The sequence below is a fragment of the Anser cygnoides genome, chromosome 7 (assembly GCF_040182565.1).
Source record: "Anser cygnoides isolate HZ-2024a breed goose chromosome 7, Taihu_goose_T2T_genome, whole genome shotgun sequence".
Taxonomy (NCBI): domain Eukaryota; kingdom Metazoa; phylum Chordata; class Aves; order Anseriformes; family Anatidae; genus Anser; species Anser cygnoides.
In genome coordinates, this window is record NC_089879.1 from 19689076 (window position 1) to 19716906 (window position 27831).

Sequence of the window (27831 nt, forward strand, 5' to 3'; positions counted from 1 at the left end):
ATCTATCTTCATGTACATAATCATCTGTCTTACAGCTGCTTCCCAAAGGAAATGAGACCTGGCAACAAGCTGGAAGAGCTGTGGGTGGGTTTTTTTTTCTTTTTTTCTTTTTTTTTTTTTTTTTTGGTGGAGGATAGGGAGAGAAGTCTCTTCTTAAACTAGCCAAGCACCAAGTAGGCATTATTACTTTTTTCCGGTTCCCTAGTGAACTTTTCACATGTTCTAATGGCAGGTCATAGCCACTTCGTTAAATGTTTTAGTGACAGTAAACACAGCAAAAATAATTGTCATGAATGCATTATGCCTTAAAGCTCTCTCACTAGGTTAGGAAAATTGTGGTTAAAAACTGTGGCATTTGGATGACCTTCCTTTTGCTGTTCTTCCAGCTAATACTAATACTCAATTCTAGTATAAATAGAGGCAAACATTTGTGATAATAAACTTTCAACCTCAGTCACTGACTTGTTTATAGCGAGGTTGGTACTTGAGGGATCCAGTGTAATTTAAAAGGCAATAAATTGAAACAAACTCACTCCATTTTGGAGGCTGCTTATGAACTCTTTTAATTTGGTGTCATATTTATTTGGGGAGAATTAGATTATCCTATTCATTAGATGCAGTGGCTGGTGATGAATGGAACAACATTCCCCATCAATGGCATTAATTGAATCCTTGCAAGCACAGATAATATCCCTGCAGGAAACAGGAGAAGATGGAAAAGTTCTCCAAAGGTCTGCAAATACTACAGCGAAGAGGGAGCACTACTGGGCAGCCATAGTTGTTGGCAGCAGTTGAATGCTTTTCATTTTTTGTGAGACTACTTAATGAGTAGTTATGATCTCTAGGCATACAACGAAGATCAGATCCCCGTGCTGCGAGGCATTGCATGAGTGCATGTTAAGGGGAAGCTCCTGCTTCAAGGCTGAGTTTAAATAAAAAGATCCCACAATGTATGGGACAGGTGGTAGAGCTAGCCACACAGAAAGTAAGGGGTTTAGGATGTGGTTTAATGATCCAGTTTAGCTGCTCTGGTAGCTTCCTTCACTCCATCACTTCCCTGAGTTGGCGATGAGCTGGTTCTGGGGACAAACGGGCAGAGAACCTCTCTCAATATCTGTAGCCTGAGGATGCAGATTTGTGCCAAGGGGCTGCTTGAACCACCTGAGGCAGAACCAAGGAGAGAGCACAGCTCTCCTGAGCTGCAGGTTAGTGCCATAGCTAAATCCTTTGCCTCGGGGGAAATACACTTTATCTCAGCGGGGAGCCATAATCAAAAAGACTGGCAGACCTTCAATAAAACCACTTTAAACCTCGTGTTTTGTAACCAGACCAAGATTATTTTCTCCTAGCTCATCAGTAATACATGCTTGGGTCTGTTGAAAATTTCTCGGAAGTGTGTCATTCTTCCAGGGAGCGTGTCCTATTGATGGAGCCATTAGCCAGTGACAATCAATCAGGGCATAATGCAGTGTTCAAAAATGAGCAGGAGCTATCTGATTCATGTCCTTGTTCAGATTAGAAATCGTTTGTTACTAGCAAATTACTTTATTGTCAATGAAAGGTGAAAACCAGTCTGAAACATTGATGGGCTTAGGTGCAAAAAGGGAATCCAGACTTTACTAACCTGTGAGTTTTCCTGATTGCTTCTATGGAAGAGATTCTGGTCCCGCACATCCCAATGGCACAAAGCAGTGAACAGAGGCAAAGTGAAACAACTTTGCCCTGGCAGTATGGGACCCCCAGAGATCCCTGATGTGCCCCATGAAGCCTGTCCCTGTATTCTGGACAGATCCTTTCCATCACTGGCACACTTCCAGTCCTGGGGTCTGCAGGCAAAGGGCGGTGTTTGCCATCAGCTGTGTGTGCACCAGGACGATTCTCTTGGGGAATTCAGGGGCAGTAGTTGGAGGCATTTTTCCTGAATGTTTCGAACATGTGCCCAAAACCCTCCTGGAGAGTAACTGAAAGGGGCAAGGAAGCACTTGTCAGGACAGATGACTACTCATGCAAATAGGAGATGCCAGAGCTGGTCACCGGGATCACTGATTACACTGAGCTCTCCCATTGCATGTCCTCTGCCAGGGACAGATGTAGAAATGGAGATGAGTGACTGGAAGCAGTGGATTAGACCTCAGATCATCAGAGCCCCAGGGAAATCATCCACCCAGGGATGACACCTTTTCTCTCCACTTGCACTGGACTGTATTTCTTTCTGACCTGCTCTTTCAATAACACAGTCCTGAGAAGATGCTCTCAGCCAAGGTCTTGAAGAGGTTAAAGCAGTAATAGCCACAGAGGGAGCAACATAGGCATCTATAAAACTAACCATTTCAGAGCACTAATTTCATCAGCAAACTAATTGCAAATATTGTATCTAAGAACATTTCCAGCCATCTGCAGGAAGGGAATGTCATAGTGCTTGGAAGGCATGATGTTTTTATGACTGTGTCTTGCTGATAAATAAATGTGGTGCAGTGAGTTTTGGATGTCACGATGATAATCATGTAGAGCAAACATCTCTTGCTGTTAGCTGAAGGTGTTTACATAACACCTTTACTGTGGTATCTGAATACTTCCTGGTGCGTGCTTGTCCTCCCAATACTTCTGTTACATTTTACTTCTGTTTTAGAGCATGGAACCGAGTGGACGTGGGGACTGTTGCTACTCCCTACATTAGGGCTTGGCTGTACCTGTTGTCACATGGGAAACCTGTGATACTGCAAGGAACAAAATCACAGGTTGCCAAGTCTAAAGCTGGTACTTTGCCAGCTGTTTCTCATACTTTTACTGTGGAACCAGCTAAATATTTGCAGTCTCTAAACAACTTCCATTATAATTAGTCCTAATCTGATATGAGGGGGGTGAAGAAAAGGTAGGTCTGTGTCCCTTCCACAGAGTAAGAACAGCAGCAATGTCAGGACAGCGGAAGTTTGTGCTGTCCCTGTGATTCCTGCATTCTGGGTAAATTGAAATCCTCACTTGCTGGAGGTGGAGGTTTTGTCAGACACCAAGTCTGCTGGAAGATAAGTGATGATTACAAAGCATATAGGGCAGAACTCACCGTGGTTCAGCTTGGTTTAGTTTTTGGCTCTCTTTTACTGGGGCAATGGAGTCTGAACTCTAAAGAAAAATGGTGCAATGTTGGGAGCTGTGGCAAGATTTGCCTTTCTGTCTACTTGGAATCTGCTCTTTAGGCTTGTTGCTCCCTGGGAACGGAGTTCTGATGTTTGGACTCAGCCTCACATACCTCTCAAATTATCTCGGTTCGTAACCACCCCATTTCAAGGACTTGTGTATAACACATAAATAAAATTAGTTATGCACAGTTTTCTCTGCCAGTGCAAAGGTGATCTGTAGTACCCTGATGTGATGCCACCTGATGAAGTGGCAATGCAACAAATAACCTGTAAAGCTCTGCAGACTCACCTTCTGCCTGCTCACCAGTGAAACGAAGCAGCAGCTACAGCACAACCTTGCAACAACAAATAGCTATGTCTGCATATAGCCTGTGGCTTTTGTGGGTTGCCAGCCAAAGAACTGAGAGTTTAACAACACCACAGGCCCTACTTTGTGAGAGCCGACAGCCTTCCAAAGAGAAGCCAAAATTATTTTAAAAAATATTTGTTGTGAGTCATTTTAATGAATGAGGTTGTCAGCCTTTCCAAGATCTACAGTAATGATCAATGGGGCACTTCCCTCACCTGAAGACCACTGGAGACATTATATTCTGAAGTTTCATAAGTTTGTGCTGACGTGGACAGCCTGCCAAGCACAACAACATTTCTGCTTTGAGGACAGGGTGAAGTTACTACATCTAGGGTTAAGGCTAAGTAATCCCAGAAGTCAAGACATTCAGGACTTGCAACATAGCTCCTAAAATATTTATCATTTTCCTCTAGAATAAACCAGTTAAAAAAAAAAAAAAAAGAAAGCACAAAACCCACAAAACCTCATGTTTCTTGTTAATTTTAGCATGCAATTATCAATTAGACTTTGATGTTGTATGCAAAGGAAATAGAAACCTTACCACAGAAATAACTCATTTTAAAAGGACTCATTAACATCCCAGCTTGTCTGGGCTCCAGTCCTGGCAGGTGAATTTCTCTGGACAGATTCAACGCTAGGGCTGAGGACCATGGATTTTGCTGAAGTTGGGATGCTACGGTCCAGTCAACATCTTCTCAAGATCATGACGTATGGTCAGATGCAGAGAGGTGCACAAGACTTTATTTTCTCATTAATTTTAATAACGGGTGTGGAGGCTAAGCATCTTTATTAATAAGTATGTGTGTATAAAGTGCTTATCATAATAAATAAACAGAAGTAGATGTCGAATTACAGCAATATGAAGGGGCCCTCCAGAAGGATCTGCTAGTGCAACCTCTGGCAGATCACTAGCTGGTCCTGCTTTTCCTGTAATTTGTGTTATATGACTTCCCTATAAACCTACGCAACATGAGATTTTGATTTCTAACAGCCTAAATGTGGATACCAGGACATGTCCCTTAGAGTGGTTTCCCACTCTGCAATCTTGTCCGTACCCTGAGAGCTCAGATTCTCTTGTTCAAGGTTCCCATGGGTTATTGTATGGGGATAAAGCCTTTATGGTTTCTCAAATGCAGTATGGATCTTACTTCAGCTTCTGCTCTAACACAGCCCAGGCAATGTGTCATTTTGGTTTGTCTGAGTACAGCACCAGACCTGCCAAAATCTGAACCCAGGTCAGTAGAAAACTCGCATTAGAAGCCTAGTTCATGCTGGCTGAAGTTTTGATTCAGCAGAAAAGCTTCTTCTAGTCTTTCATGTCTGTTCCCAAGATGACCGCTGTAATAACAGTATTTTTATTGTGGCACATGGAGGAACGGGGCCCCATTTTGCCAAGGTGTGTAAGGCAGGCAGGAAACTTCACCTCAAATTTCGAAGCTCTTACAATGTAACAGAAGGCCTGTTGAAGAAAACAGGGCCTGCACAATATCTTTTATAATATAATAACGGAAACATTAGCATTTGTCCGTCCTATGAGACTGGTAGTATTACAAGGAGACAACTTTGATCTTTAGACCATGAGACAAAAGGTTGCCAGGAGAAAAAAGTCAGCAGGTTCACATGAACGATGAAGGGTACTCTTAGGGTTACTCCCAAGTTATGAGGTAGTTTGTTCCTTTGAAAATTAAATCCCGATTTAAGGAAAAAAAATCATGACAGTTGTGGAATCACCTAGCAATACAAATTTGAGCGGAATTCAACTTATGGCAGGTGGAAAATGATCACTATTTTGACAAAATAAGTTTGTAACACAGATACACTTGGTATGTATATGTGTTAAAAATAACCAGTTTGTTCATGCCTGAGTTTCCAATTTAGGATGTCTCAGTGAAATGAAGAATGAAATAGCCTGCTAACTATGTGTGCTTCAGGATGGTTCAAAAACTGGTTAGGTCTGGGCCTAACCAGTATCCAAGCTCGAGCCTGGTTCCCCCTGTGGAAATGACTTTGCAGACCTGTAGAGGCCATTTCCACTTACAGGAGTCAAATGTGTTTCACTGGCTCTGGTGGTGCTCTGCTGCTTTACAGCAGCTGAAACTCTGGCTTTAATTCAGCCAAACGTTAATTCCCAAAGGCTGGGCAGGTTCTGAGTGCCTGGAAATAGGCTTTTGAAAATAAAATACTCTTCCAGCCTCCCCTACTGGGGTAGCTGCCACTTCATCTATCATAACCTTAGCCCTGCTTTCAAGACTGTTGTGAAGCTTTCTTCATGCTTCCAAAAATGCCTCATGCTTTGCAGAAAGTAGCTTTTTAAGTATGACGCATTTTTTACTACCTTTTTAATGTAGAAAACAGTCATAAAATCAGGAAGCATATTAATTGCAATTTATTGGGAAGACCTGGGTATAAAATCGTCACCTGAGACCTCAGGGCATAGAGAGGTGAGAAAAATCAAACTTCATCTAATTCCAATCTAAGATAATTTAGCTTGAGTAGTAATTGCTAGGGGAGGTCCCAGAAGATTTGCCCTTTATTTGTGCTATTTCAGGGGCTGGGCTTTAGCTTCTTAGTTGAGTTGTTGAGGAAGGCGAGTCTGAAAAGAAGCAGGAAGCTAATATAGTTTTTACTACAGAAGTTTAGTGTATTTCCCCATAAAGTATTTATTGTTGGAGATAATAACAAAATGTTTTTTAATGTTTTTATTTCAAGTTTCTATTCTGAGACACTGGTTGCATACAGCAATATTCACCTGGTAGTCTGGAAACTTGGTATGGTTCTATCTAAAAAAGAATTTATTCTGAAGAAGAAAAATCTCCTGCCCTTACTAGGAGTGAAAAGAGAGTGGTTATTGTGTTGCTGCTGAGAACATTCTAAAAGACTTACACCAGCTCCTTAAAAAGGAGGTTATCCTAAACCAGTGCTGTCGTGGGGAAGCGTAGCCACAGGTGGCCTCTGCAAAATTAGTATCTTTATTGTCAGTGCTTAGTAGAAAGGTATATGAAGGTATGGAGCTCTTAATGATTTGGCAGGCTAGGTTGAAGGAAGAAGACTTAAGGCAGGGCTGGCAGTGAGACTGTGCCAGTCAGTCTGATACCCCAACCACTGGGCAGAAAAGCACGGGGCTGTGAGCTCTTTTAGCCTTTTTTGTTACATAGACTTGCTGTTTCTCTGATTTTAGTGATATTACTTTGCAGCTTGTCCTGGTTTCTGTAGCTCTTCCTTCAGTGTAGACAACTGTATACTGCATTTTGCATGAAGCCCTAGCACAATGCCATTTTTGTCAACTATTTCGCGTTTGTTGCTCTACGTATCTTCAGATTGCATTTGCACTTCTCACAGCTGCCGCGTGTCACGACCACACAGTAACGCTGGGATGGCAGTGTTTTCCTCATACCCTTGGCAAGGTCTGGCTGCTGAGCCTTCTGCCCTCCTTCATACAACTTATTTAAAAACAGCTCTAGGCTCTTTGTTTAGGCTTTGCACTTTCTATTAAGTTTCATGGTGTATCAGTTATGCCCTTTCTCAGTATTGCCCTATCCTTTTCCATGTTGCTGATGTCTCTAACCAAAGTGTCATCAGCAGGGCTTACCTGCACTTACCCAGGTCTAATGTCACAGTCATGACAGAAAATCTTAAATAAGGTCCATCCAAAAGATCACTCCATTGGTGGGGTGTGTTCAGCCTGTAGTTCTGTTTCTACATAACCCACTGGCATCTTTAACTGTCCTTATTAGTTGTGCAGTAGGGGGATTTGTTTGTTTTATTTTTTAACTTAAATCCTCATCTTTCTCCATTTTCTTATTAGTCATTTCTCCTCTGAAACCCTATATAATGCTTCATGTACTTGCAAAGACACTAAATTTGCCACTCTGTCCTAATAAGGTTAGTGATACCAATTAGGGATGCCAGTTAATTTGGCATGTGTTCCCTGTGGTAAATTTGTGTTATGTTTTTGCCTCCTCACCTCCAGGATCAAACTTTACTTTTCTTCAATACTTGCTTATAAATGCTATATAACACTGAAACTAATTTTATAAATACTTGAATTGTTTGTGTCCCTGGTTTGGAAAGGAACTACGCATGTTTCATGTGCCAGCTCTTTTATTGCTGAGGGATGTAGATGGTCAGATTCTCCTCTCTTCTGAGCAATGGTAGGTTAGTTTTGTATGAGTTTCCAGACCGCTTCTCTTGTGGTAATTTCTGGCTATCATAATTGGCAAAAAATGAGATGGCTAATCTGTGCTGCACTGCTATTCATAATGAGAAATAAAGTAAAAGGCTTACTTTGTTTTTGGATCAGGAGATGCATACATTTCTTTAGTTTCTGCATTTTCCATACTGGACAACAGTCCTTGCATCTTATTCTGGGGTTTCTATTTGTATTTATTTATGGCAATAAAATGGTGTACAACATTTATGTGCTTGTGGGACAAATACTGTTGTTGTTTTCCCCTCCAGGATGCTAAATAGATTCAGGGTATTGTTGTTTTTGTCTGATCTGTGTAAGGGCCATTTGTGCTGAGAAATCTCCTGGGGATTTTTGACTTCTAAGCCCCTTCTGGTTAATGACAGTCCAAATGGCTGGCGTTCCCGAGGATATTGAAAGGGGATGGATGGGTCAAGAGTTAGTGTAAACTACTGCAAGATCTTTGTTTTCCCACATACAAAGAAAGTGCTCTGAGGAAAGCACATTTCTGCAGTACTTCAAGAACACTCTAAATCTATCTATGCTATGTATAGAGGATGCATATTGCTATTGCATATTGCTATGTGTAGAGAGATTTTTTTGCGGGAGACCAACAGCAAGCTTGGTACAGCATGAACAAGGAATTGGAGAATTTTTCTCTGGGAATTGCATTGTATTGATCTTATCTGAGAAGATGGCTTCAGTTCTCTAGCTTGGTGTTGTGGTCTGCAGAACCTCAAGGCACCTCGTGTGCTCACCAGTCCACAGAGGGGTGGTGCTCCTCATAGTTATGGTGCTAGCTTTAAGCCTCCAGGCCCACGCAATTACAGCTTCAGCCCTAGCTGAAGCACTGGAGCTGCTGTTGCATAAAGGGATATTGCAGAATTGCTTGAGCATTGAGATGCTCAGACATGACAATGGCAGCGCAATTAGGAGAGATGTAGAGAGTTGTTGGAGATACTCCTTGGACCAATGATTTGTTGTAGTCTTTTCTAATTTTCCTGTTTTCTGATAATTTACCAGCTGATGGCTGTTCATGTCTACATTAATTCAGTCTTCATCAGCTAACAGTTCTGAGCCTTTGAGCTTCATATTGACTGTTTGTTTCTGCTCTTTTGTTACTGAGGCCAAAAAAGTAATTTTAATAACTACAAATGTTTGTTCAGATTTGTTTGTCTGGCTCTCATTACTTACTAAGGGTCACTTAACATCCCTGTAGTGTTGTGAAGGACAAACTAAAAAATGAGGCTGTCCATAACAGAGCTGTGAGCCAGCAAAATACAACTATGCAAGCTGGATCACAAACAGCATTGAAAACACACAGTAGGAATTCCCCTTGGTACAGTAGCACTCAAAAAACATACATTTACGATAACTACAGAGGGTTGGGATCTTGGATTTACAGCTCATTGGTGAAAATGGACTTGCTAGTATTTTCACATTTGTACTTATTACCAGACTGTACCTGGCTTCTTGTGTTGCTCTTCTCAGTATTGTAAGCAGAGAAAAGTCCATGGTATTAACACAGGAACAGGATATCTTTTTTGGATATTTGTAAGTCAAAAGTTCAACATGAGGCATTTGTCCTCCATTTAACATGGAACTTAAACTTTTATGGTAGAGGCTTCTATAGATGCCACTTCTGCGTGCGCTTGTGGTCATATACAACATTCATAAATACTGCTACAGTTTTTCTGAGAATAGCCAAAATACTTGGTCCCAATTGTTGGCTAAGTGCCTTCTACCTTATCATAATATTCTCTATGTTGTCAGTATGGTGCAGAATTGTTCATTTCCTGCCCTGAAAGACTGTTTAGTTCTACCGAATGTTGTTAAGCAGATGTAGCATTTCACCCTAGAGCTGGTCGTGTTTCAATGCTGGATAAAGTGGTTCCTGTAAATAAGGCTTGTAAAATGCTTTCTGTCTGAACAAAACTATGGGCCAGTTTTTATTACACGCTATTATTATAATTATAGGATCTTCTGCTTAATCAGGATGTGCTTAATTAGGATAGCCATTTAATTGGGACATCTCCCAAGGAACCAATTTAGCTTAATGACATTAGTGCTATCTAATCAGGGCAGCTTAGGAAAAATTTTGCTTTTAAAAAATAAGACCCCAGCAGAGGAAAAAATAAGCTGACATTTTGCTGGTCTGATGCACCTAGTTGATTTCCTAAAGATTTGGGTTGCAGCACAGCTCGTGCAGCTGCAGGGATAATCTCCTTATTGTTGCAGAAGATGAGGAAGATTGTCCTCTTGTGAAAGTACCCAACACCACCTTCACTACTGCTGGCGGCTGCCATGTCCTTACAGCAGAATACTGTGGCAAATGAGGCTCAGGAACTTCATCCTGTGCCCAACAGGAAAAAAAAAAAAAAAAAGCTGCTGACAAATATTAATAGCAAAGTGGAAAATACCATGTTTTAGTTGTGAAACTCTTCATGGGAATCTGGAGTAAAGACACAAGTAACAGATCTTAAACGGGGAGTTGTTCAAACAGAGATTCTAACTGAAACTATTGGTCACTGAACCTTCAACCATACCTCAGGATGGAAAACCTCCTTTCTTGTTCTAGCTTAGCTTTTGAAATTAATCTTATCGTGGTTGTACATTCAGTATTGAGTGAGATATGACTATCGAATAAAAGCTGCTGCTGTAAAGAAACAGGATCATGCAAGTTAGACCTAAATTTCAGTAAGTTTGAATGGACTATCTTCTGCCATCAGGCTGAAGACCCTGTCTCGGCCTGTGGACTAGCCACTGTGGTTCTGTGAGGTTCTGGCCAGGCTTCCCTCAGGACAGGTGAGGAACAAATCCCCAGACTGAGGCTTTAGTAAGACACAAGGCTGACTTCAGTGGTGAAGCTGTCTTAAAATTCCAGTTCCCAACATTCTCCCTCCTCTGCTTGTTCCCACGCTGCAAGGTCACTGTCTCTTTGGTTTTGGTAATATAACTATTAAAGTATTAGCTGGATCAGTGATAAAATAAGGTTAAAAATAGATATTTTCCTTTTTTTAGAATGTTTTTTTAATGTTATTTTTAATTGCCTATCAGTCCAGCTGTCCACTTGCCAGCTTTCCTGGGAGGTACTGTCATGTCTTGTCTCACGGAGTGATGAATGAGTGGATGGGGAGAAAGCTGGAAAGAGACCAGTATAATCCCTGAATCCAACATATTGGAAAATTGCATACTGACTTGCCCTGTCTCACTGAAAGTAGGAATGGCTATTACCTGGTGCTAATTAACTAAAAAACTCAGGCCTCTGTCTTTATCTGACTGTACCTCTTGGGTGCTCTTCATATAAGGGTAGGCAGAACCAGGTATGCTTTGTTTAGTGCATTTGAGGAGGTCTAACAGTTAACCAAGTAAGAATTAAAATTGCATTAAAGTATATCCTGCAAGGTCTGCACAGGTATGTGTTCCTCAGGGGCTGGATGCCTCATTAGCAGTACAGAGCCTGCAAGAAGTGAACTCATTCAAACTAAGTTAATTACAAAATCAAGAGACTCCCTGAGAAGGATGAATGTTCTAATTGTGTGACTGCCCATCCTTATTTGGGTCACCTTGTACAGCCTCATCTTCTTTTCAGTGCTCTTAATCCGTGTGTGCCTCTTCTTCATTGAAGATGCTGGGGCTGCAGTTTTCAGAGGTTGATGCATGTGTAAGGTGGAAGCTGGCTTATTAATAAGTTGTGGCAGGCTTGATGCCGTGACTACTGCCCTGGAGAGCCTGTCCCAGTGCCCGACCACCCTCTGGGTGCAGAACCTTTCCCTAGCACCCAGCCTGACCCTCTCCTGTCCCAGCTCCATGCTGTTCCCTCGGGTCCTGTCGCTGTCCCCAGAGAGCAGAGCTCAGCGCCTGCCCCTCCGCTCCCCTCGTGAGGGAGCTGCAGGCCGCCATGAGGCCTCTCCTCAGCCTGCTCTGCTCTGGGCTGAACAAATCAAGTGACATCAGCTGCTCCTCGTACATCTTGCCCTCTGGACCCTTCACCATTTTTGTAGCCCTCCTTTGGACGCTTTCTGATAGCTTTATGTCCTGATATTGTGGTTCCCAAAACTGCACAGTGCTCTAGGTGAGGCCGCACCAGCGCAGAGCAGGACAGTCCCTCCCCTCGGCTGGCTAGCCACACTGCACCTGATACACCGCAGGGTACAGCTGGCCCTTTTGGCTGCCAGGGCAGCTCATGACTCCTGTTCAAACCCAGACCCCTTTCTGTGGAGCTGCTCTCCACCCTCTCATCCCCCAGTCTGTACGTACAGCCATGGTTGTCCCGTCCAGGTGCAGAATCTGGTACTTGTTCTTGTTAAGCTTCATATTGTTGGTGATTGCCCAGCCCTCTCATTTGTCAAGATCTCTCTGCAAGGTTTCTCTGCCCTTGAGGGAGTCAACAGCTCCTCACTAACATATTTAATTTGATAGTGCATTCTCTTCCTGGGAGTTAATTACCTGCACATAATTGATACTTAACATGGTGAAGAGCAAGAGCTCTGGAGCTGTGTCTGCAGCTCTGAATGCATGTGCATCTCCGTGCGTGTGGCATGTAGGAAAATGTCCATTCCTGTCTGAGTTCATGTGCTCCTGCAGCTGGAAATCGAGTTCTCTGTAGCCATTTACACTTAATTTCTGTGTATCATGATGGTGTTGGGGGGCTTGGAACTCATTGTGGGCAGGTGGCATTGGTAGTTATTAACAACTAATGCACACAGCACAGGATGCAACATAGGTGTTCTTTCCTAATAGGGAAGTGATTTGTAAACCTCTGTTAAAACACTTGACATTGTTTTCCTCAATAGGTTTTAAAACTGCTATTAAAAAACAAAAAAGTTTGATAAGGAGTAGGTATTCTTGGGTGTTGGTACTACTTATTGGCCCTATACCTCTTATTAACTCATATTTAGCTATAAAAGGAAATATTAAATATATTTTGCTCCTAGTATAAAATGGGGGGATTGCCACTGGGTAACACACTTAGAATAAGCATCACACTGCTTATCTTCATTCCCTAAATATAATAACAGACTACTCAGACAAAAATGAGTGCAGCCAGTCTAGCTGATGGCTGAATCATAGCAACAGCATCAATTAATTTGTTTCCAGGTCTAAAAAACTCATAAAGACTTTACGTAATCTCCTAGATACAAGTCTTAATGATAACATCTTAAATCTGTTCTTTATGCTCACATATTCTCTGTACACACAGATGTCTGCTACTATCTCTTTCATGTGAACTCTATTTGTAAAAAGTGATATTGAGTTCAGATAGTTGAATGATATTGAGTTCAGATAGTTGAAATAAAAGTATGTCCCTTCTTTATTACACTTAAGAGAAGCCTAATAGCTGTTCTGTATTGCACAAAATCATACTACTTAATTATAGACCAGTCACAATAGTGCTTTCATGTGTGCTCTACAGTCTTGGATGTGGATTCTTTCATGCATGATTTTAAAATATGTATAGTGTGCAGTTGTTATTCCATGCCCCAGATCCTGTGAAATCATATAGTAATTATATATATTAATTCTGGAATGCTTTGCATATTGTTGTTCTAACTATTTGTGTTTTGTGGAAAACAGATCAGTGAAAATGGTTTGAACTATAAAGCCTGCCATTGTCCTCATATAAAGGTTAGCATTTGCAAATCTGGATTGTTTCATTCATTTTGCAGTACAAACAATTGAGCATGTGCTGGATCAAGATTTTTGTTAGCAAGTATATTGCTTTTTGCTCTGAGTACAGGTAGAATATTTCGTCTTCTTTCAGTCAAATAGTTCCATGACTCCTTCTCACAAATAATAAGATGCTCTTTACTAGTACTTCTTAGCCCAAAAGTCTGTAACCAACTCAGAGAATGCAATTAAACTGCTGTGAAGCTTGCCTTTGCAATGCATGGGGAATATATTCATCCTATTAAGATCTATATTTCGTGGGCTATTTCTAAGACAGAGGAGCTATATTAGCAGTTTGTAGGTTTAATAATCCCTTTTGGTTTGCTCATGACAATTAGCTTGCTTGATGTGAAGCTGTGCATGCCTATGTGCATTGTTCCATATGGGACTTCTGTGATGGCTCGTGAAAATGCAGATTATTGGGAAAGAACACTTTACAATCTGCAGTAGTTTAGCTGTATTTCTGACAAATGAAGTTAAATACATGCTGAATTTTAAATGGGAATGGTGTGGTTAGATGACTTCATCAGCTTTAAAAATATTATTTGCAGTGCCAGCCAGCGTCTGCGGCCTTTGAATCCCATGAGCCTTCCCAAAAACACAGGGCAGACAGTATATCCACATTATGGTTCAGAAGCAGTCTGTGCGTTTTGCCATTATTTTTTTAACAAAACTCTATACTTGACTATATTTGCTGTGAATTTAACATATGTGCTGAGGAGACCAGAACCTTCCAGTATTTTTCAGCTGTATTCTCTGCTGTGAATGCAATGTTTTTCAGAAATTGGTCTTTAGAACATCAGGACCACTTCTAATGTCTGCATTGAAATGAAATAAATACTTGGTACATATAATTATTTTTAGTCATTAAGTCAGCTTATCAAGTAGATGAATCAGTGGCTCCTACCTCACTATGAGCATAACACCGGATAAATGCATTCTACTTGCAGTCCTGCTGTAATAAAATGGATTCAAGACAAATATTTATGAATGATGAAGTAGCGGTTGCCCGCTAGCTGTTGACAAGGAGGCTTTGTACTCCCATAGTCTGGATAGAGGACACAACAATTTATGAGCTACAATTATTGTATTCAAAGGACAGAGATTTTTACCTGAAAAAGGCTTTAAGAATAAAACAAAGCCCTATTTTTAGGGGTCAAAGTGCAAATTTCATGTTCTGCATGTCATCATAGCTTGTAATTAACAAAAATTATCTTTCTACTGCCAGGGTTGCATCTTGAGCCTAATAAAATCAAGCTGTACTTGCACCTGTGATATTCTACAGAAAACATGTACTATTATTATTATGTCACCATTTCTAACATAGCCCACATATTTTGCATATTGTGCATATTTCGCCAATTGGTAGGAAAAAAATGCAGTGCCATATTTTTTGTGTACCATGACTAAAACTCTTTTTAGTACTACGGCTGATAATCTTTACTATAGTTGCTACTGGACCAAATATGTTCATGCATATGGGATGAATACTACAGCACTCTATAACTGAATGCTTCCTACAAAAGTGGAGTAGAGTCTCATCAATTTAAGTTCTAAATAAAGAAACCACTGGTGTTCAATTTCATCCTGGCTTTCCATCATATAATCTCTGTGCTGCTACTGGGCTTCATGTTTACTAAGCATTTATTGGAAGGATAACAAAACAATTCTGACTAAGGCCTAATGAGCATTGTCTGGCAGGAAAAGGCATTATACAAAAGTATAAATCTCAGGCTTATTCTACTTATGACTTCCTGAGTTCAAAGAAGTGACTTTGTTAAGCAAACTGCGATAGTGAGGGAAGGTCATAAAAGCTCTGTGGATGCTGCTGTTCATAAAATTTAAACCCAGGTTACTCATGACGCTAGGCAACAATTTCTATTGAAATCAATGTTCAATACATTCTGAATATCAGCTAGTATTCCATGGACTAGCAATTTAGAAGAGAATAGCCTATAAAAGAAATATCAGGTCAAAGTGTGAGAAGACACATAGGTCAAAGTAAAAGCATCCCTTAATGGGTTCTTAGGTTGCAATGTCTTAATTTACCATAAGCTGTGTTAGACTGCAACACTTTGTATGGTTGTGTACAACTGCATTTGAAAATAGCAGACCTGCAGTGTGTACCCTTAGTGACATCATTACCAACTGCTGCTGCTATCATTTTATGCCATATATCAATAACCCAGGCATGTAACAGGTAACGCTATTGTACTTTTTTCCCTTGTGTGTGTGAATGTAATAAACTGTATAAGAGTCACTGATTATGTTTAACTTTTTTCTCTTGAAAAACACTATTTGAGAACCAAACATTATATGCTTCATATTATGATTAGTATTATGCTACTTTATAGAAGCAGAGACAAAGTAACAGAGGCAATATTATTTTATTAGTTATTACTAGACTTCCCAAAGTGTGCCACTTATATCACACCAATAAGTTGTTTTCTTGCTCTGAAAAATCTTACTATCTCTTTACAGCATGTCACAAGAGGCAGGAACATAAAAAGCTTTTTTTTTTTTTAACAAGCAAACAAAAAATCAGGGAGAAGTCTTAGAAGTGTATGAACTTGTGGTTTACATAGCTCCAGCACGTTTCCCCAACATCACCTTTGTAACTCAGTAGCATGACTTTTTAAAGAGCATACTAAAAAGCATTGCTGTAGTACAATGAACACAGAAGTGCTTGATCCTTGAATCAAGTTATTAGTTATTTACAAGTGGGTAAAATGTATGTAATCTATTTCTGTCCTGTTACCTTCTTCCAGGACTAAAGAGACGGATCCCTTCTTGGTTGTGTTAAAGCCACAAAGCAACAAATGAAAAGGCTCTTTCAAGAGTCATGCAGGAATAATTACATCCAGTCTGGTGCCTTTGCCTTCAAAGGGGACAGAGAACAGTTGCTAGAGCTCTTTGTGAAAACTAACAGCGTAATATTTTCTACTGCTTTGTGCACAGCTACATTCTATGCACCATTATGTCCAAGCAGAATGAAGATGTGGTGATAAAGGCACCTTTTCTGTTAGGGCTATTTGTGACAGCATGATGCCCAGTGTGTAAATGAAGATAGAGCTTATATGTGGCATATATGGTTAGCCCCTTGGAACTTAGATTTTTTTTTTCTGGATTTACTTTATGTTTAGTTACCTAGGGAATTTTAGATGTTGAAGCATGTGCCTCGGGATGAATAGGCAGCAGCTGACTGGGAATTTTCAGGCTCTGCATTTTGTGCTTAGATGTTTGGGTGGAGTTTAGTGGGTTTTAATGTCTAAACCCTTTAGTTTATCCAGCCCAAAGTCCATTAGCAATAAATGGTACTTGACTCCAAGCTTGACACTTCCCTTCTTCACTAGAGGAAGATACATTCCTGTTTGTGTCAGTATGGGTTATTGTAAAATTGGATCTGCTTGCTTTGCATACTTACTTGTAACTGTGGGTACAAATGGCCGCAAGAATCACAGTTTAAGAAAGAGTCAGATACTTCTTGCCATTGCAGGAAGAACTGGCACTTGATGAACAATGCAAATATGGTATGTCAGAGACCTGCTATAAGAGCTATGCAAGTTTTCTATCAAAAAGTTTTCACTTAGAACTAGCGCCAAAGACATGCTCATGGTATTAAAAAACCTTAGGGTAATTGTGTTTCCATTTCACAGAGTGGTGCTTGAAAAGCTGTACATTTAAGACTATAAATCAGCTAATCTTCTATGTTCACGTTTAGCAGGGTATTCTTACTATAGCTTGATATGCACATTAATTAAATGTTGAAATTACAAAAAAGAGCAGGAAGCAGGCAGAATTACTTGAGTAACTGGGTGAAATGGACCCTAAATATAAAAAACACCATAAAATTTAATCAGTACTTAAGCTCTCAAATAATACAATACAGTTTTGGTATAAATAAAATTGATTAGGAGAAATTAATATATTTTTACTACTCAGCATTGCATGGTTATATCAGCTCTGGTTTCAGTTACAGTAGCAAACTTCAAACTGTGGTTGAGATAAAGATGAGTCCTCTTGTTCTGTGTTTCTAATGGGATCAATGTCCAGTCTAGAAATGACACTGAGTACAAAGAAATCAAGAGAAATTACTTCTCATACTGCAACAAGTAACAACAAAAAATACAATAGAAAAGAAAGCAGAAGCCCATGTGAAAGGAGCAACCGTCTTGCCAGATAACTGAAGAAGATGCAGAAGGAAATCACGCAAGAACTCTTACTGAGATATATATGTTCTGCCCAGAATTAGAAGGGTGGCTGTGTCAGAACAGCTTCTTCCTTACGACTCTGCATGCAAGAATTCAATGTCCAAACCTGAAGCTTTGCCGCCGATTTCTGTGTCCCAGCTCATGGCAAGGGATAACCTGCCATCTCTGCCAGTTGCAGATATGAATTCATCTTTGTTGATAGCTCTTGCTACCCCACAGTGTAAGAGTTTGATCTTGTCTTCAGATGCTTTGTCCAAAGTCCATATTGCTTGTCAGACCACAGCATGGGAAGCTCACTTAATTGTTTACCAGTCATCTAATTGGAGAGCTTCCAGCTAAGGGAAGCTTTCTGCATAACTGTGCATTAGATAGCTTCAATTCCACGCAATCCCATTGACTACAATAAGTAATGACTACTTAGCGTAACATAATTCAGGTTAGAAGTGACTTCAGTTGGTCACCTAGTCCAGTCTTCTGCTAAGGTTAGTTTAACAACACAGGACAGAATACAGTTCCATATTTCTTTACTATTAGCCTACAGCACCTTGAATTAACATGTTGGTATCCTTTTATACACTTGCCTTCTAATTTATTTATATATTTTTTTATTTCATTTTGTTCCTCAGCATGGGTTTCTTGGGTATAACTACTTCTTGGTTTCTCAGCAGTCACCGGGCCAATTTGTGGACAAAGACTGAAAATACCACACATCTTAAAAAGCATGACCCTCGCTTCAGTAGAGCAATTAGACAAAATAGACAATACTACTTATTTACATGTAGCTTGGCTTTAAGATTTGTGTTTCCACCTGACCTGGATTCCACTTGTGCTATTTTTACTGACCTTCTATTGATTTGTCGGAGCTTCAGCTCCATCTTTGTTGCTGATGCCAGCAAGTGGGACGGGTGTCTGATATCTGGTTTTATTTTAACAGGAAACAGAAAACCTCCATGTGTATGCTTATTTCTTCGGGAGTGTATGCACTCTGAAAATACAAGGCTCCCACAAACAGTTTTTCATGATCATTCAGACTTTCTGAATGAGACACCCTGCAGTTAAAGTACCAAGGAGCTAATTAGTACTTTGCTGCTGAAGCAGAATTGAGGTCTTGCTACTGAGGTCTGGAACAGCTCCAGTAATCCAGCCACTTCTTATCATCATGGCATGCACTTTTAGCGTTGTGGAGCTCTGTGACTGGCAGCAGCAGGAATTGCAAAATCAACCAGATTTGTTTCCACATAGATCTGCAACTGTTTTTCATTTATTTAAAAAAAGTGCTCTGCATCATGTCTGTGTGCTTCGGGGGTTTAATCCACAGAGTAATGTTTTCATTTGCCACTATTCCTCTATAAGTAACTTTCTTCTTTATGTAACAGGATTGTTGTTCTGTGTCCCTACTTGGTATTGCCAAGTGGCTATTCCCAGGCCTGTATGATGAGAAATTCCAGGCATCCAGTTTGATGTGAACTAGATCTGTTGATACATTACTGTTACCTAACAAGCTGTCAGAGTTAGTAAAGCACAAAAATGTATATATTTACATATCTCTGTTCCACTGGTGTGTCATCAGTGCATAAAAATCTTACTAATACTGAAAAATGAAGCCTTCACTAATGCGGCTTTTGGCAGCCCGTAGAACTGATATTGGAAGCCTGAGATTCTATCTCGGCCGTGGTGGAGATGTGAGCTTAGCTAATGAACCCCACGTCAGTCTATGTGCAGCTGCAGCTTAGTTACTGAGCTGGTAGAGCAGCCAGTTACACATCAGCCCAGTCTTCTCAACGTCTGTACCGCCTCAGTGATGTGAACAGCTTGGGCACCACAGGAGCTACTGTATACGTTTATGAACTTCCTTCGCCTGTCCTTCCAAAAATCAGGCAGCAGTGGGCTCCTGTTTGCATCCCAGCTGCAGCATCATCAGTTGCTTTTTATACTCACAGGTACTGTTGGTGTGTGGTGTCAATGCAACCCTCTGAAATGTTTTCTGCTAGCTAAATGGAATTATGTCTGCAGTTCAACATCAGTGAGCCCTTGGAGATTTCAGTCTGCATGGTGGATAAAGGTAAATGATCATATTCTTCCATGGATGCAGTTACTGAATTATGCTGGCAGCTCAGAATCAGTGACTTCACTTCTTTTTTGAAGTTGCTGTTTAGGAAACCATAGATAACGGGGTTGACACAGGTGGAAGCCATGGCTACCAGGTGGCACAATGAGAAGATCAGATTGTGGTGGCAAGGTGAAATGATTTTGTAATTCCAGTCCACAATGGTGTTGAAAACATGCAGTGGTAACCAGCAAACAGCAAAAGCAGCAACCATGGATGCTAACAAAATATTTATCCTTCTCAGCTGAACTGCTCGGTTGCTGTATTCGCTCTTCTCAAACATGTCTTTTCTTTTCTGTAGGCGTAAGTAGATACGCAGGTAGCAAAGTATAATGAAGAACAGTGGGATGCAGTACTGCAAGAGCAGTAAGGTGGTGGTGTAGATAAGTCTGTGTTGCTCGGAAGGCCATGAGTCAATGCATATGGCCTTGTCACTGGAAAAATTCATGATGTGTGAAAGCTGCTGGTACAAGTCATTAGACAAGACGGACGTGGTCAAAAAGGGCAAGGACATGAGACATGCTAAAGTCCAAATGACTCCAATTCCTAGGTAGGCTTGGGAGATACTTGGCCTCCAGCCAGTTGGGTTTATGATGAGCTGGTGCCTTTCCAGAGCAATAAGAACAAGGGATAGTATTGACACTGTCACAGATGTGCACTGAGTGAAAGAGGTCATTTTACACATGACCTCCCCAAATATCCAGTAGTCCATCATGGTGTAAACAATGGTGGAAGGCAGGCAGACAAGACACATAAACAAGTCTGAAATTATTAAGTTGGAAATTAGGATGTTGGTGACGTTGGTCTTTTCCTTCTGCCTGGCTATGACAGCAATCAGGCAGATGTTTCCCACAATGCCTAGGACTGTCTCCAAGCTATAAGAGGTGGCCAGAAAAACAGTGAGGTCAGTGACATTCCTGCACTGATTAGAAAGGTGTGAGGGGAAGCTTCGGTTTGAGCTCAAGTTCTTACTGTTCAGGAAAGGAAAACCATCATGAACAGACCTTGTCTTATTCATCCTGGACCCCAAAATGTTTATCCAAAAAGGCGATAATCAAATATAGTCTGGGTCTTCTAAAAAGGTTTTATCTTCTAAAAAGGTTGTATCTGTTCTGTTTGGCTGCAGAAGGTTTGGATATGCCTGCAAAGGAAAGGAAAAAGATTACTTAGTTATGCCACAAAAGACTAGTCAAAAGGGTAGTGGAGGGCAGTGGGACAGAGAAGCAAACACCAATGACTCTGTGTCTTCAGCTCCCTTTCATATTGCTTATCAGATCATGACATGGAACAATTTGCTAGAGTGTGGTCTAGTGGAAATCTGTAGAAATAGATTAACTGTGTTTACTGGTTATGAGGTTACCCTAGGGATTTAAGAATATTTTCACTTCATCACTTAACTCAGTGCAGTATCTTAAACATGACAAATGCAGTAGAAAGTTGGATCAAAACACACCTGAGAATAAAAATCATGTGTGATTCTGGATTTGCAAAGTTCTGATCCCATACTGAGTGGAAGGCCCTTTGTTGGGGCTGCATTTTCCTTCAGTCAAGCTAAACATCAATGCAAAAACTAAGGCACATTAACTGCATAAAACTAACACTATCATATCTTAATGTGAGTTAATTTGTGCACTGAAATCATAATTGCAGCCAGAAACCACATTTGCTTGAGACAGGATCACCATGCAAAAATTCAGGCTCATATCCTCAGGAGGGATAACATGGGACAATTTTGAAAGAGTCTGAAGGAATTCGAAATTCATTATTTTCCAGCTTCTGTGCGGCTGCAATAGGTCATGGGAACTGCGGTCCAAATTCCCTGCTTCCCCTTTCTAGATGAACCCCAGTGCCCACAGGGCACTGATACGTTCTTCTGGGTGGCCAATGTGGCCATTGTAGGGCTTATCAGGGATATATTCCAATCTCCTGATTTTGGCTTTAAGAATGGGTGGTTTTGACAACTTCTCTTAATTTCTTGCAATAAGCTTCCTTCCTCAGTAGAACTTTTCTCTTTTTAACTGGGAGAGTTCAAGTGTTGTAGCAGCATGTGCTATCTACTGGATGCTGTTTCTGCATAGGCATTTGGGACTGCTGCTTAGCCGTGGCTGCAATCCCTGAGCTGGGATTTTCAACGGGCTCAGGGAACCGACCCCACAGAGTTAATTGGGGTTGTATGTGTTTGGAAATCTCCACCACAGGAGTGCCTGGGCTCTACCAGAAGGCTTCTGGGAGGCTGCCGTGATCACCTGGCACCACCCGTCCTTCCCAGTTCCCTTTCCCACTCTGCATGGAGGATAATATCCTCTTTCCTCTTTGTTACTAGCTCCTTCCCTTCAGCCAGGCATTGGGATACATTGATGTAAATGACTACTCCTTGCCATAGCTCTATAATCCTGACTTTGGAGTCCACATCTTCCTTGTCCAGGATTAGAAGAAAAAATCTGACCCTGCCCTTCTCAGGTCAGAGGCAGTTACATGCTGTACGAAGGCTTGTAATGTGAAAAGTAAATAAATACACAGGGAATGACACTATTTACCAATTGCACAAGCCTTTCCTCAGCAATAAACTGCTACTCAAACAAGTTTGTGAGGTTGTGATAAATTTCTCAGAGCTTCAGAAAAACAAGTGGTCAGAAAATTAATACATAAATAAAATGGTATAGAGAGCTTATCACTGTTTGAGTAGCATTAACTGCTGAGCAACTGCATGCATAAAGGTAACTAACACTCTAGAAAAAAGTGTCCACCCGCCATGCTAACCTCTTTTGTTTGCCTTGGTTTTCTCTTTCTGAAGCATTGCATCTCCAGAACTGACAACAAAGGCATAGTGTACAGTAAATATAAAGGTGTTTTGTGATGTTGTTCTGTTTGATCAGCAAAAATTAGTAGAGGCAATTCCCTTTTTTTTTTTTAAACTTGCTGATTTATCTGTCTTTGTCATCTATCTTTATCTGTATGTCAGAGATGGTTGACAGAGTAAGATATTCTAACCTTTTTTTCCTCTTGCTCTTTTCTCAGCAGTTTAAATCTTAATTAAAGAGGATGACAGAAATTTTCCAAATTGTGGGTATAGGTGTGACTCTTCCTATCCACTTTCTTTTGTGCTGTTACTCAAGCCCTGCGAACAGGTTGATTAATTTTCTGAAACTAAAAGCAGCAGTGGTGATGTGTAGATTGCATAGTTGCATATGCGGAGGGTTAGTGAGAGTCTGTCTCAGCATGAAGATGGTGATCAAATGAAAAACCAGCAACCAGCCCCCTAGTTTTTAGTGACTGCTGGCCAGTGGAGATGCTGCATACGGAATAGAGCAGAGGGATCAGCAGCCTGCAATATGATTTGGTACCAGTTGAAGGAGCTCAGTCTTGGCATTTGGACAGGACAAACAGACTCTGCTGTAAGTGAACACATGGGCCTTTTACTACAGTCCCAGCCCAGTATCCTTAGCTACAGTATCCCAGACAACAAATACATGGTTCTCATATTGCTTGAAAAATGTGTGCTGTTATTACAAACATCTGTGCCCCACAGAGTAAGCCCTCTCAAGGGTGCCAGACAGCTTTGGACACACTGAGGGGTCAGTAAGGAGAACTAATAACATTTAAACAAGGAAATGAAGTATTGGAGCAACCTGAAAAGTGGAAGCTAGATCCCACAGCTTTAAGGGGCACGTTCCCAAGAGGAACGCCAAGGAGAATGTGGCTGTGCATTTGTTGCAGATGGCACTGCCATGTCTCTGAAGGCTCTGCAATGCATTTTGTTGGCTTAATACTCTTTAATACTTTGCATTCTGTGGTGTCTCTCACAAAGTGACTGGCAAACATTTCCTGGTCATGTATCCTCATGGTACTGCCCACAGGTATATAAGGAATTACCCTCTTATCACAGACCAGGGGAGTGAGACAGGGAGGTGCAATGTGCGTGTCTCAAGGAAATCTTTGGTACACTATGCAGGGCTTAAAACTCCCTGTCAAACCTCGCATGTTTGGAAAAGTCAGAGCCTAGCTCACTTACATGCAGAGCTCTCTATATCTCTTATTCTGGCAATCATGTAAAAAAACATTTATAGAAAAACAGGAAAAATAAGTATTGTGGTAATGTAATACTTATGTGTCCTGTTACAGTATCCTTAAATGACAGATTCTTGGGGTCAGTTGCTGCAAAATTGCTTGTCATCTCAAAATGTTTGATTGCCATTTGGTTTGGTCTAAATTAAGAGCTAGTAATAATCAATATGGACTTACTCTGTTTAGACAGTTCAGTCAAATGTTAGCTAATAAACTAAATCACCAATGCACATGGAAAAGAGTGTTAGCTCCCCTTGCTGTATTGAATGCTTGTCAATTACCCACTAAAATACAGCAAAAAATTAAAGACAAATACAACATTTTTTCTCCAGAAACTAAGCAATACTGAATTGGCTTGTAGGAGTAACAAACTTCCTAAATCACTTTGGAGAGGGAGTTGGGGGAAGAGTTGGCTTTTTTCTTTGTTTGTTTTTAAAGAGGGAAGGTTATAAATATGAATGAATATATACATGCAGAACTTTTGAACTTCAGGAAAGAGGTCAGTTATAAGAGCTAACATGCTTCAAAAGCAAGGTTTTCTAATTGATGCAGCAAGAGGGGCATCTCTGAAAGGTAGGCATCACAAAAGTTTGCAGCAACTTTACTGTATACAGAAAAAGAAAAATGACTTTCCAATTTAATCTTATTCTAAGTTAGATTCTCCATTTTTGTCTTTAACAGACATTCATTATCCTGTTTGAAGCAAGGAAATAGAGCGGCCAAGGTGTGAAGAATTTGCCTTGCTAAACAGCACAGCCCTCTAAAGTAACAAATATCACTCAGGCTATATAAAAAAAAAAAAAACTGTAATTAGTCAGTTTGAACGTCTTCTCATAAAGGGATATCCTATATGTCCCAAAACAAAATCTCCAAAAGAAAGGGAGTTCTGCAGAAATGGCTCAGGGAAGAAAATGAACTCCCCAGTGGGTTTTAAAGAGAGATTGCTAGACAGTAAGTGATCCCAGTCAGTTAATACATGACTGCCCTTTAGAGAGACCCGTGGACTTGAAGACATGCCATTTAAATCTCTATGAAGACTTCTTCTGGAAGCAGGATAAAGCATGGCACTACTGCTAATAATATGTTCTGTTGCTAACTGGGAAAGGGTAGGTCCTTCTTGCAAAGCTAATCAGCATCAGCCCCTCCCTGCAATCAAAAGCCAGTTTCTATATAGCTGTGATGGACAGAGTGGATCGATTTCTACATTAGATATAGGTAGAAGGAAAAAAAATATGCTTGCAGTGTTTGTCATCATTATTTGGTACTCAGAAGGAATTAATTGTCAAGTTCAGAACTTAATCAGTAGCTCAAGCACTGTTTGCTGCTTTCAATCCGTAAGTCTTCATGAGAGAAATGATTCTTACAGCCAAGTGGTTGTATTACTTATTTAAAAAGTTAAGCAAATTATCTTGAATAAAGTAGCTATGAGCTGTCTCTTATAAGGTAGAAACAAATGTGCAGTGGAAAGGTTTACGAGAACTCTGAAATCCATATTGCAGATATTAATGGAGATGGTGGTAACTAACAGCAGTACCCCATTTTTGTCTGCAGTTATGTTATCTCAGTAAAACGGAACTGCCCTGTTTAACCTTATATCTTGGAGAGGGGTTAAAAATCAGGTGGATATCGTTATAGGCTCACAGGAAAGCAACACTTAACTAGAAGAGGGAACCTGTCACTGAGTATGCACAGACATGTCACAGCAAAGTGAAGTCTGTAAGGGATTTGATATAATGAGATTTAGTGGTGAACATTTTATTAATCTTCATCTTCGTTAAATTCTGTTCCAAAAGTATTGGGATTAATGATAACCAGAAAGTCTTTGTGGCACACTGCAAGGTGGCAGGGAGCACAACCAAGCCTCAAAAATCTCCCAAGAAGTTGCCATCTCCTTCTTTGACCTTGAAAGTTTGCAGAAGTCCCAGTGTGCAGGGGTTGGACCTTTCATGATAAGTAAGACTGGATCAATCTGTCAGAAATAGTCACCTGCTTGGTGGCATATGGTGGTTGTGTATCCATACTCTCTGAACTCAAACCTGCAGAATGATGCCAGGGTAACTTTAAAAAAGTTGTGGTATAGGTAGGAACTCTAAAACCAGTAAGACATGCCACAAAACAATGGGAAAGGAACATTTCATGGAGCTGAGAGATGTCCATTCAAATGTTTTTTTCTGAATGGGATGGAGGAGGGAGAACTCAGAGGATCACCAGCTCCAATGGGTTAAATACCAGGTTTGGTATCACCGTATCCTGTACCAAGCTCAAGTCCTTTTGTTTATTTAAATAAAAAAAAAAAGGAAAAAGCTCATAAATTGATTGAAATTTTATTTCCAATTAAACAAAAGTAACATTCATACCAAAATAACTTTTTTTTTTTTAATTGCATCTGAAAAATGTCTTCTTTCCTTTCAAATTATACTTTTAATGTTTTGGTTCAGGCACTGACTGATAAAAACAATTGTTTGCACAACCTTAATCAAAGCTGAATGATAAAGTTAAGTATTTAGTAAGGCCTCCCTCACTTTTATAAACCTTGCTAAATTGTTACCATTAATAATGATATTAATGTTTATTGCGGTGGTGTTGAAAAAACTAATTGAGAATAGGTCATTTTGTGCTTGGTGCTATACAGGTCTAGTGGAGGAGACAAGTCTCTTGACAACAGAGGTGGACAAGAGTTAGGGAAAGAGCTTAAAAGTATGCAAACAGAGCAAAGTATTTATTACTGTTTTTCCTTGCCTTGTGACTGAATTCAGAGCGCATTGATCCCAGTGGACTTTGGATCAAGTTCACTTCATATTTCTGCCCTTGTTTCTGTATGGGTTTAAAACCATCAAGAAATCCACAACTTTTTGTGGAACTGGACTACGTAAGAATCTTTTGCTTTTAGGAATTCAGTCTGGGCAAAGCCTCTGAATCAACAGCTTCTGATGAATTTAAACTTTACATCTCTGTCAGTTCCAAGGGCTCAATTTTAAAATTCAAATGCTAATTGAATGCTTTTCATTCTTTCATGTTTACCCTAATAGTTAAATGAATGAACAATCATATCAAAACTGGTTTTAATTCATATTCTCACATTCTTCTAAAACTTGTTTATTTAAATCGTATTAATGTAATAACAACTCAGCAACTCTACTGTAAAAATTTCTGATATATAGTTCATGCCTCACATCCTAGGTTAAAGTTTCAGGTGAATCCTTAGTTAACTAACTGATTTCTGACCAGAAAATGTTATCTAAGGCAGAGCAAGATCTGAGCACAAAGGGAATTAATAATGATGGCATCATCTGTCAGCCACTCACGTGAAAGTTGAATAATTTTTTGACAATCAAAAGTGATAAAGAGATAAAGAGATCGGAGCTCTTACAATGCTGAAATAAATACTTTAGGAAATTCTTACCTCTCACTGATGGAGAAAATGACTGCTGCTGCCCATTTCTGCCTTGGAAGAAGAGAGGACTGTTGTAGCAGCAAAGCAAGATCTTCTGTGTTTTAGCAATCCAGAGGAGACGCTCTCCTCGCTGTTTCTGTAGGTAAATTGGATGGTAGTTCTCTCCCTCCCCCCCTTCCCTCTGTTCAGTTTAGCCAATTATTCCTGCTTCGTGGTGTTGGTCTGACTTAAAAGTTCGGGCTCCCTCTGCTGTTCCGTAAATGTAGAAATTCTACAGATGAAATGCAGCTCCAGGAAAGAGCTATGAAACGATTTGAAGCACTATGTGAACCCATGCTGCACATAAGCATGTACATGAGTGGAAGGAGAGGGGCGAAGTACAGGAATGAGTCCTCACTCTGTTCTCCTTCCTGAGGTGAGATTTCTGTAGGTTTCAAAGACAGTTTTTCCTCATACAGATAGAAAAAAGTTGACAGTATCATTTTTTTTTCCCTCTCTCCACCCCAGTCCCCCTACCCCTAGTCCACCAAAGAGCAGAATTGGAATTTTATTTTAGAAGGATCCAGGCTTCAAGTCCTTAAATATCCAGCTTGTGGAAGGGGAAGATGTGCACTATTACCCATGCAAAGAACTCAAAAATCTGAGAGCACTGAGAAATTTGGAAATGGAGGAAAAGAAGGATTTGCCAAGTGCTAGCTTTCATCTTTTTTTT

The 27831-nt window shown here is 40.4% G+C and overlaps 1 protein-coding gene across 1 annotated transcript; it reads right to left on the reverse strand.

Moving 5' to 3' along the window:
- Positions 1 to 15710: 15710 nt before the first annotated feature.
- LOC106048153 (neuropeptide Y receptor type 4-2) lies at positions 15711 to 27285 on the reverse strand. Its single transcript, XM_013200018.3, has 2 exons — positions 27129 to 27285; positions 15711 to 20801 (listed from the first exon to the last, which is right to left on the reverse strand). Exon 2 carries the CDS (start codon positions 20676 to 20678, stop codon positions 19545 to 19547), a length of 1134 nt encoding a protein of 377 aa, XP_013055472.1. The 5' UTR covers positions 20679 to 20801; positions 27129 to 27285; the 3' UTR covers positions 15711 to 19544.
- Between the last annotated feature and the right edge of the window lie 546 nt (positions 27286 to 27831).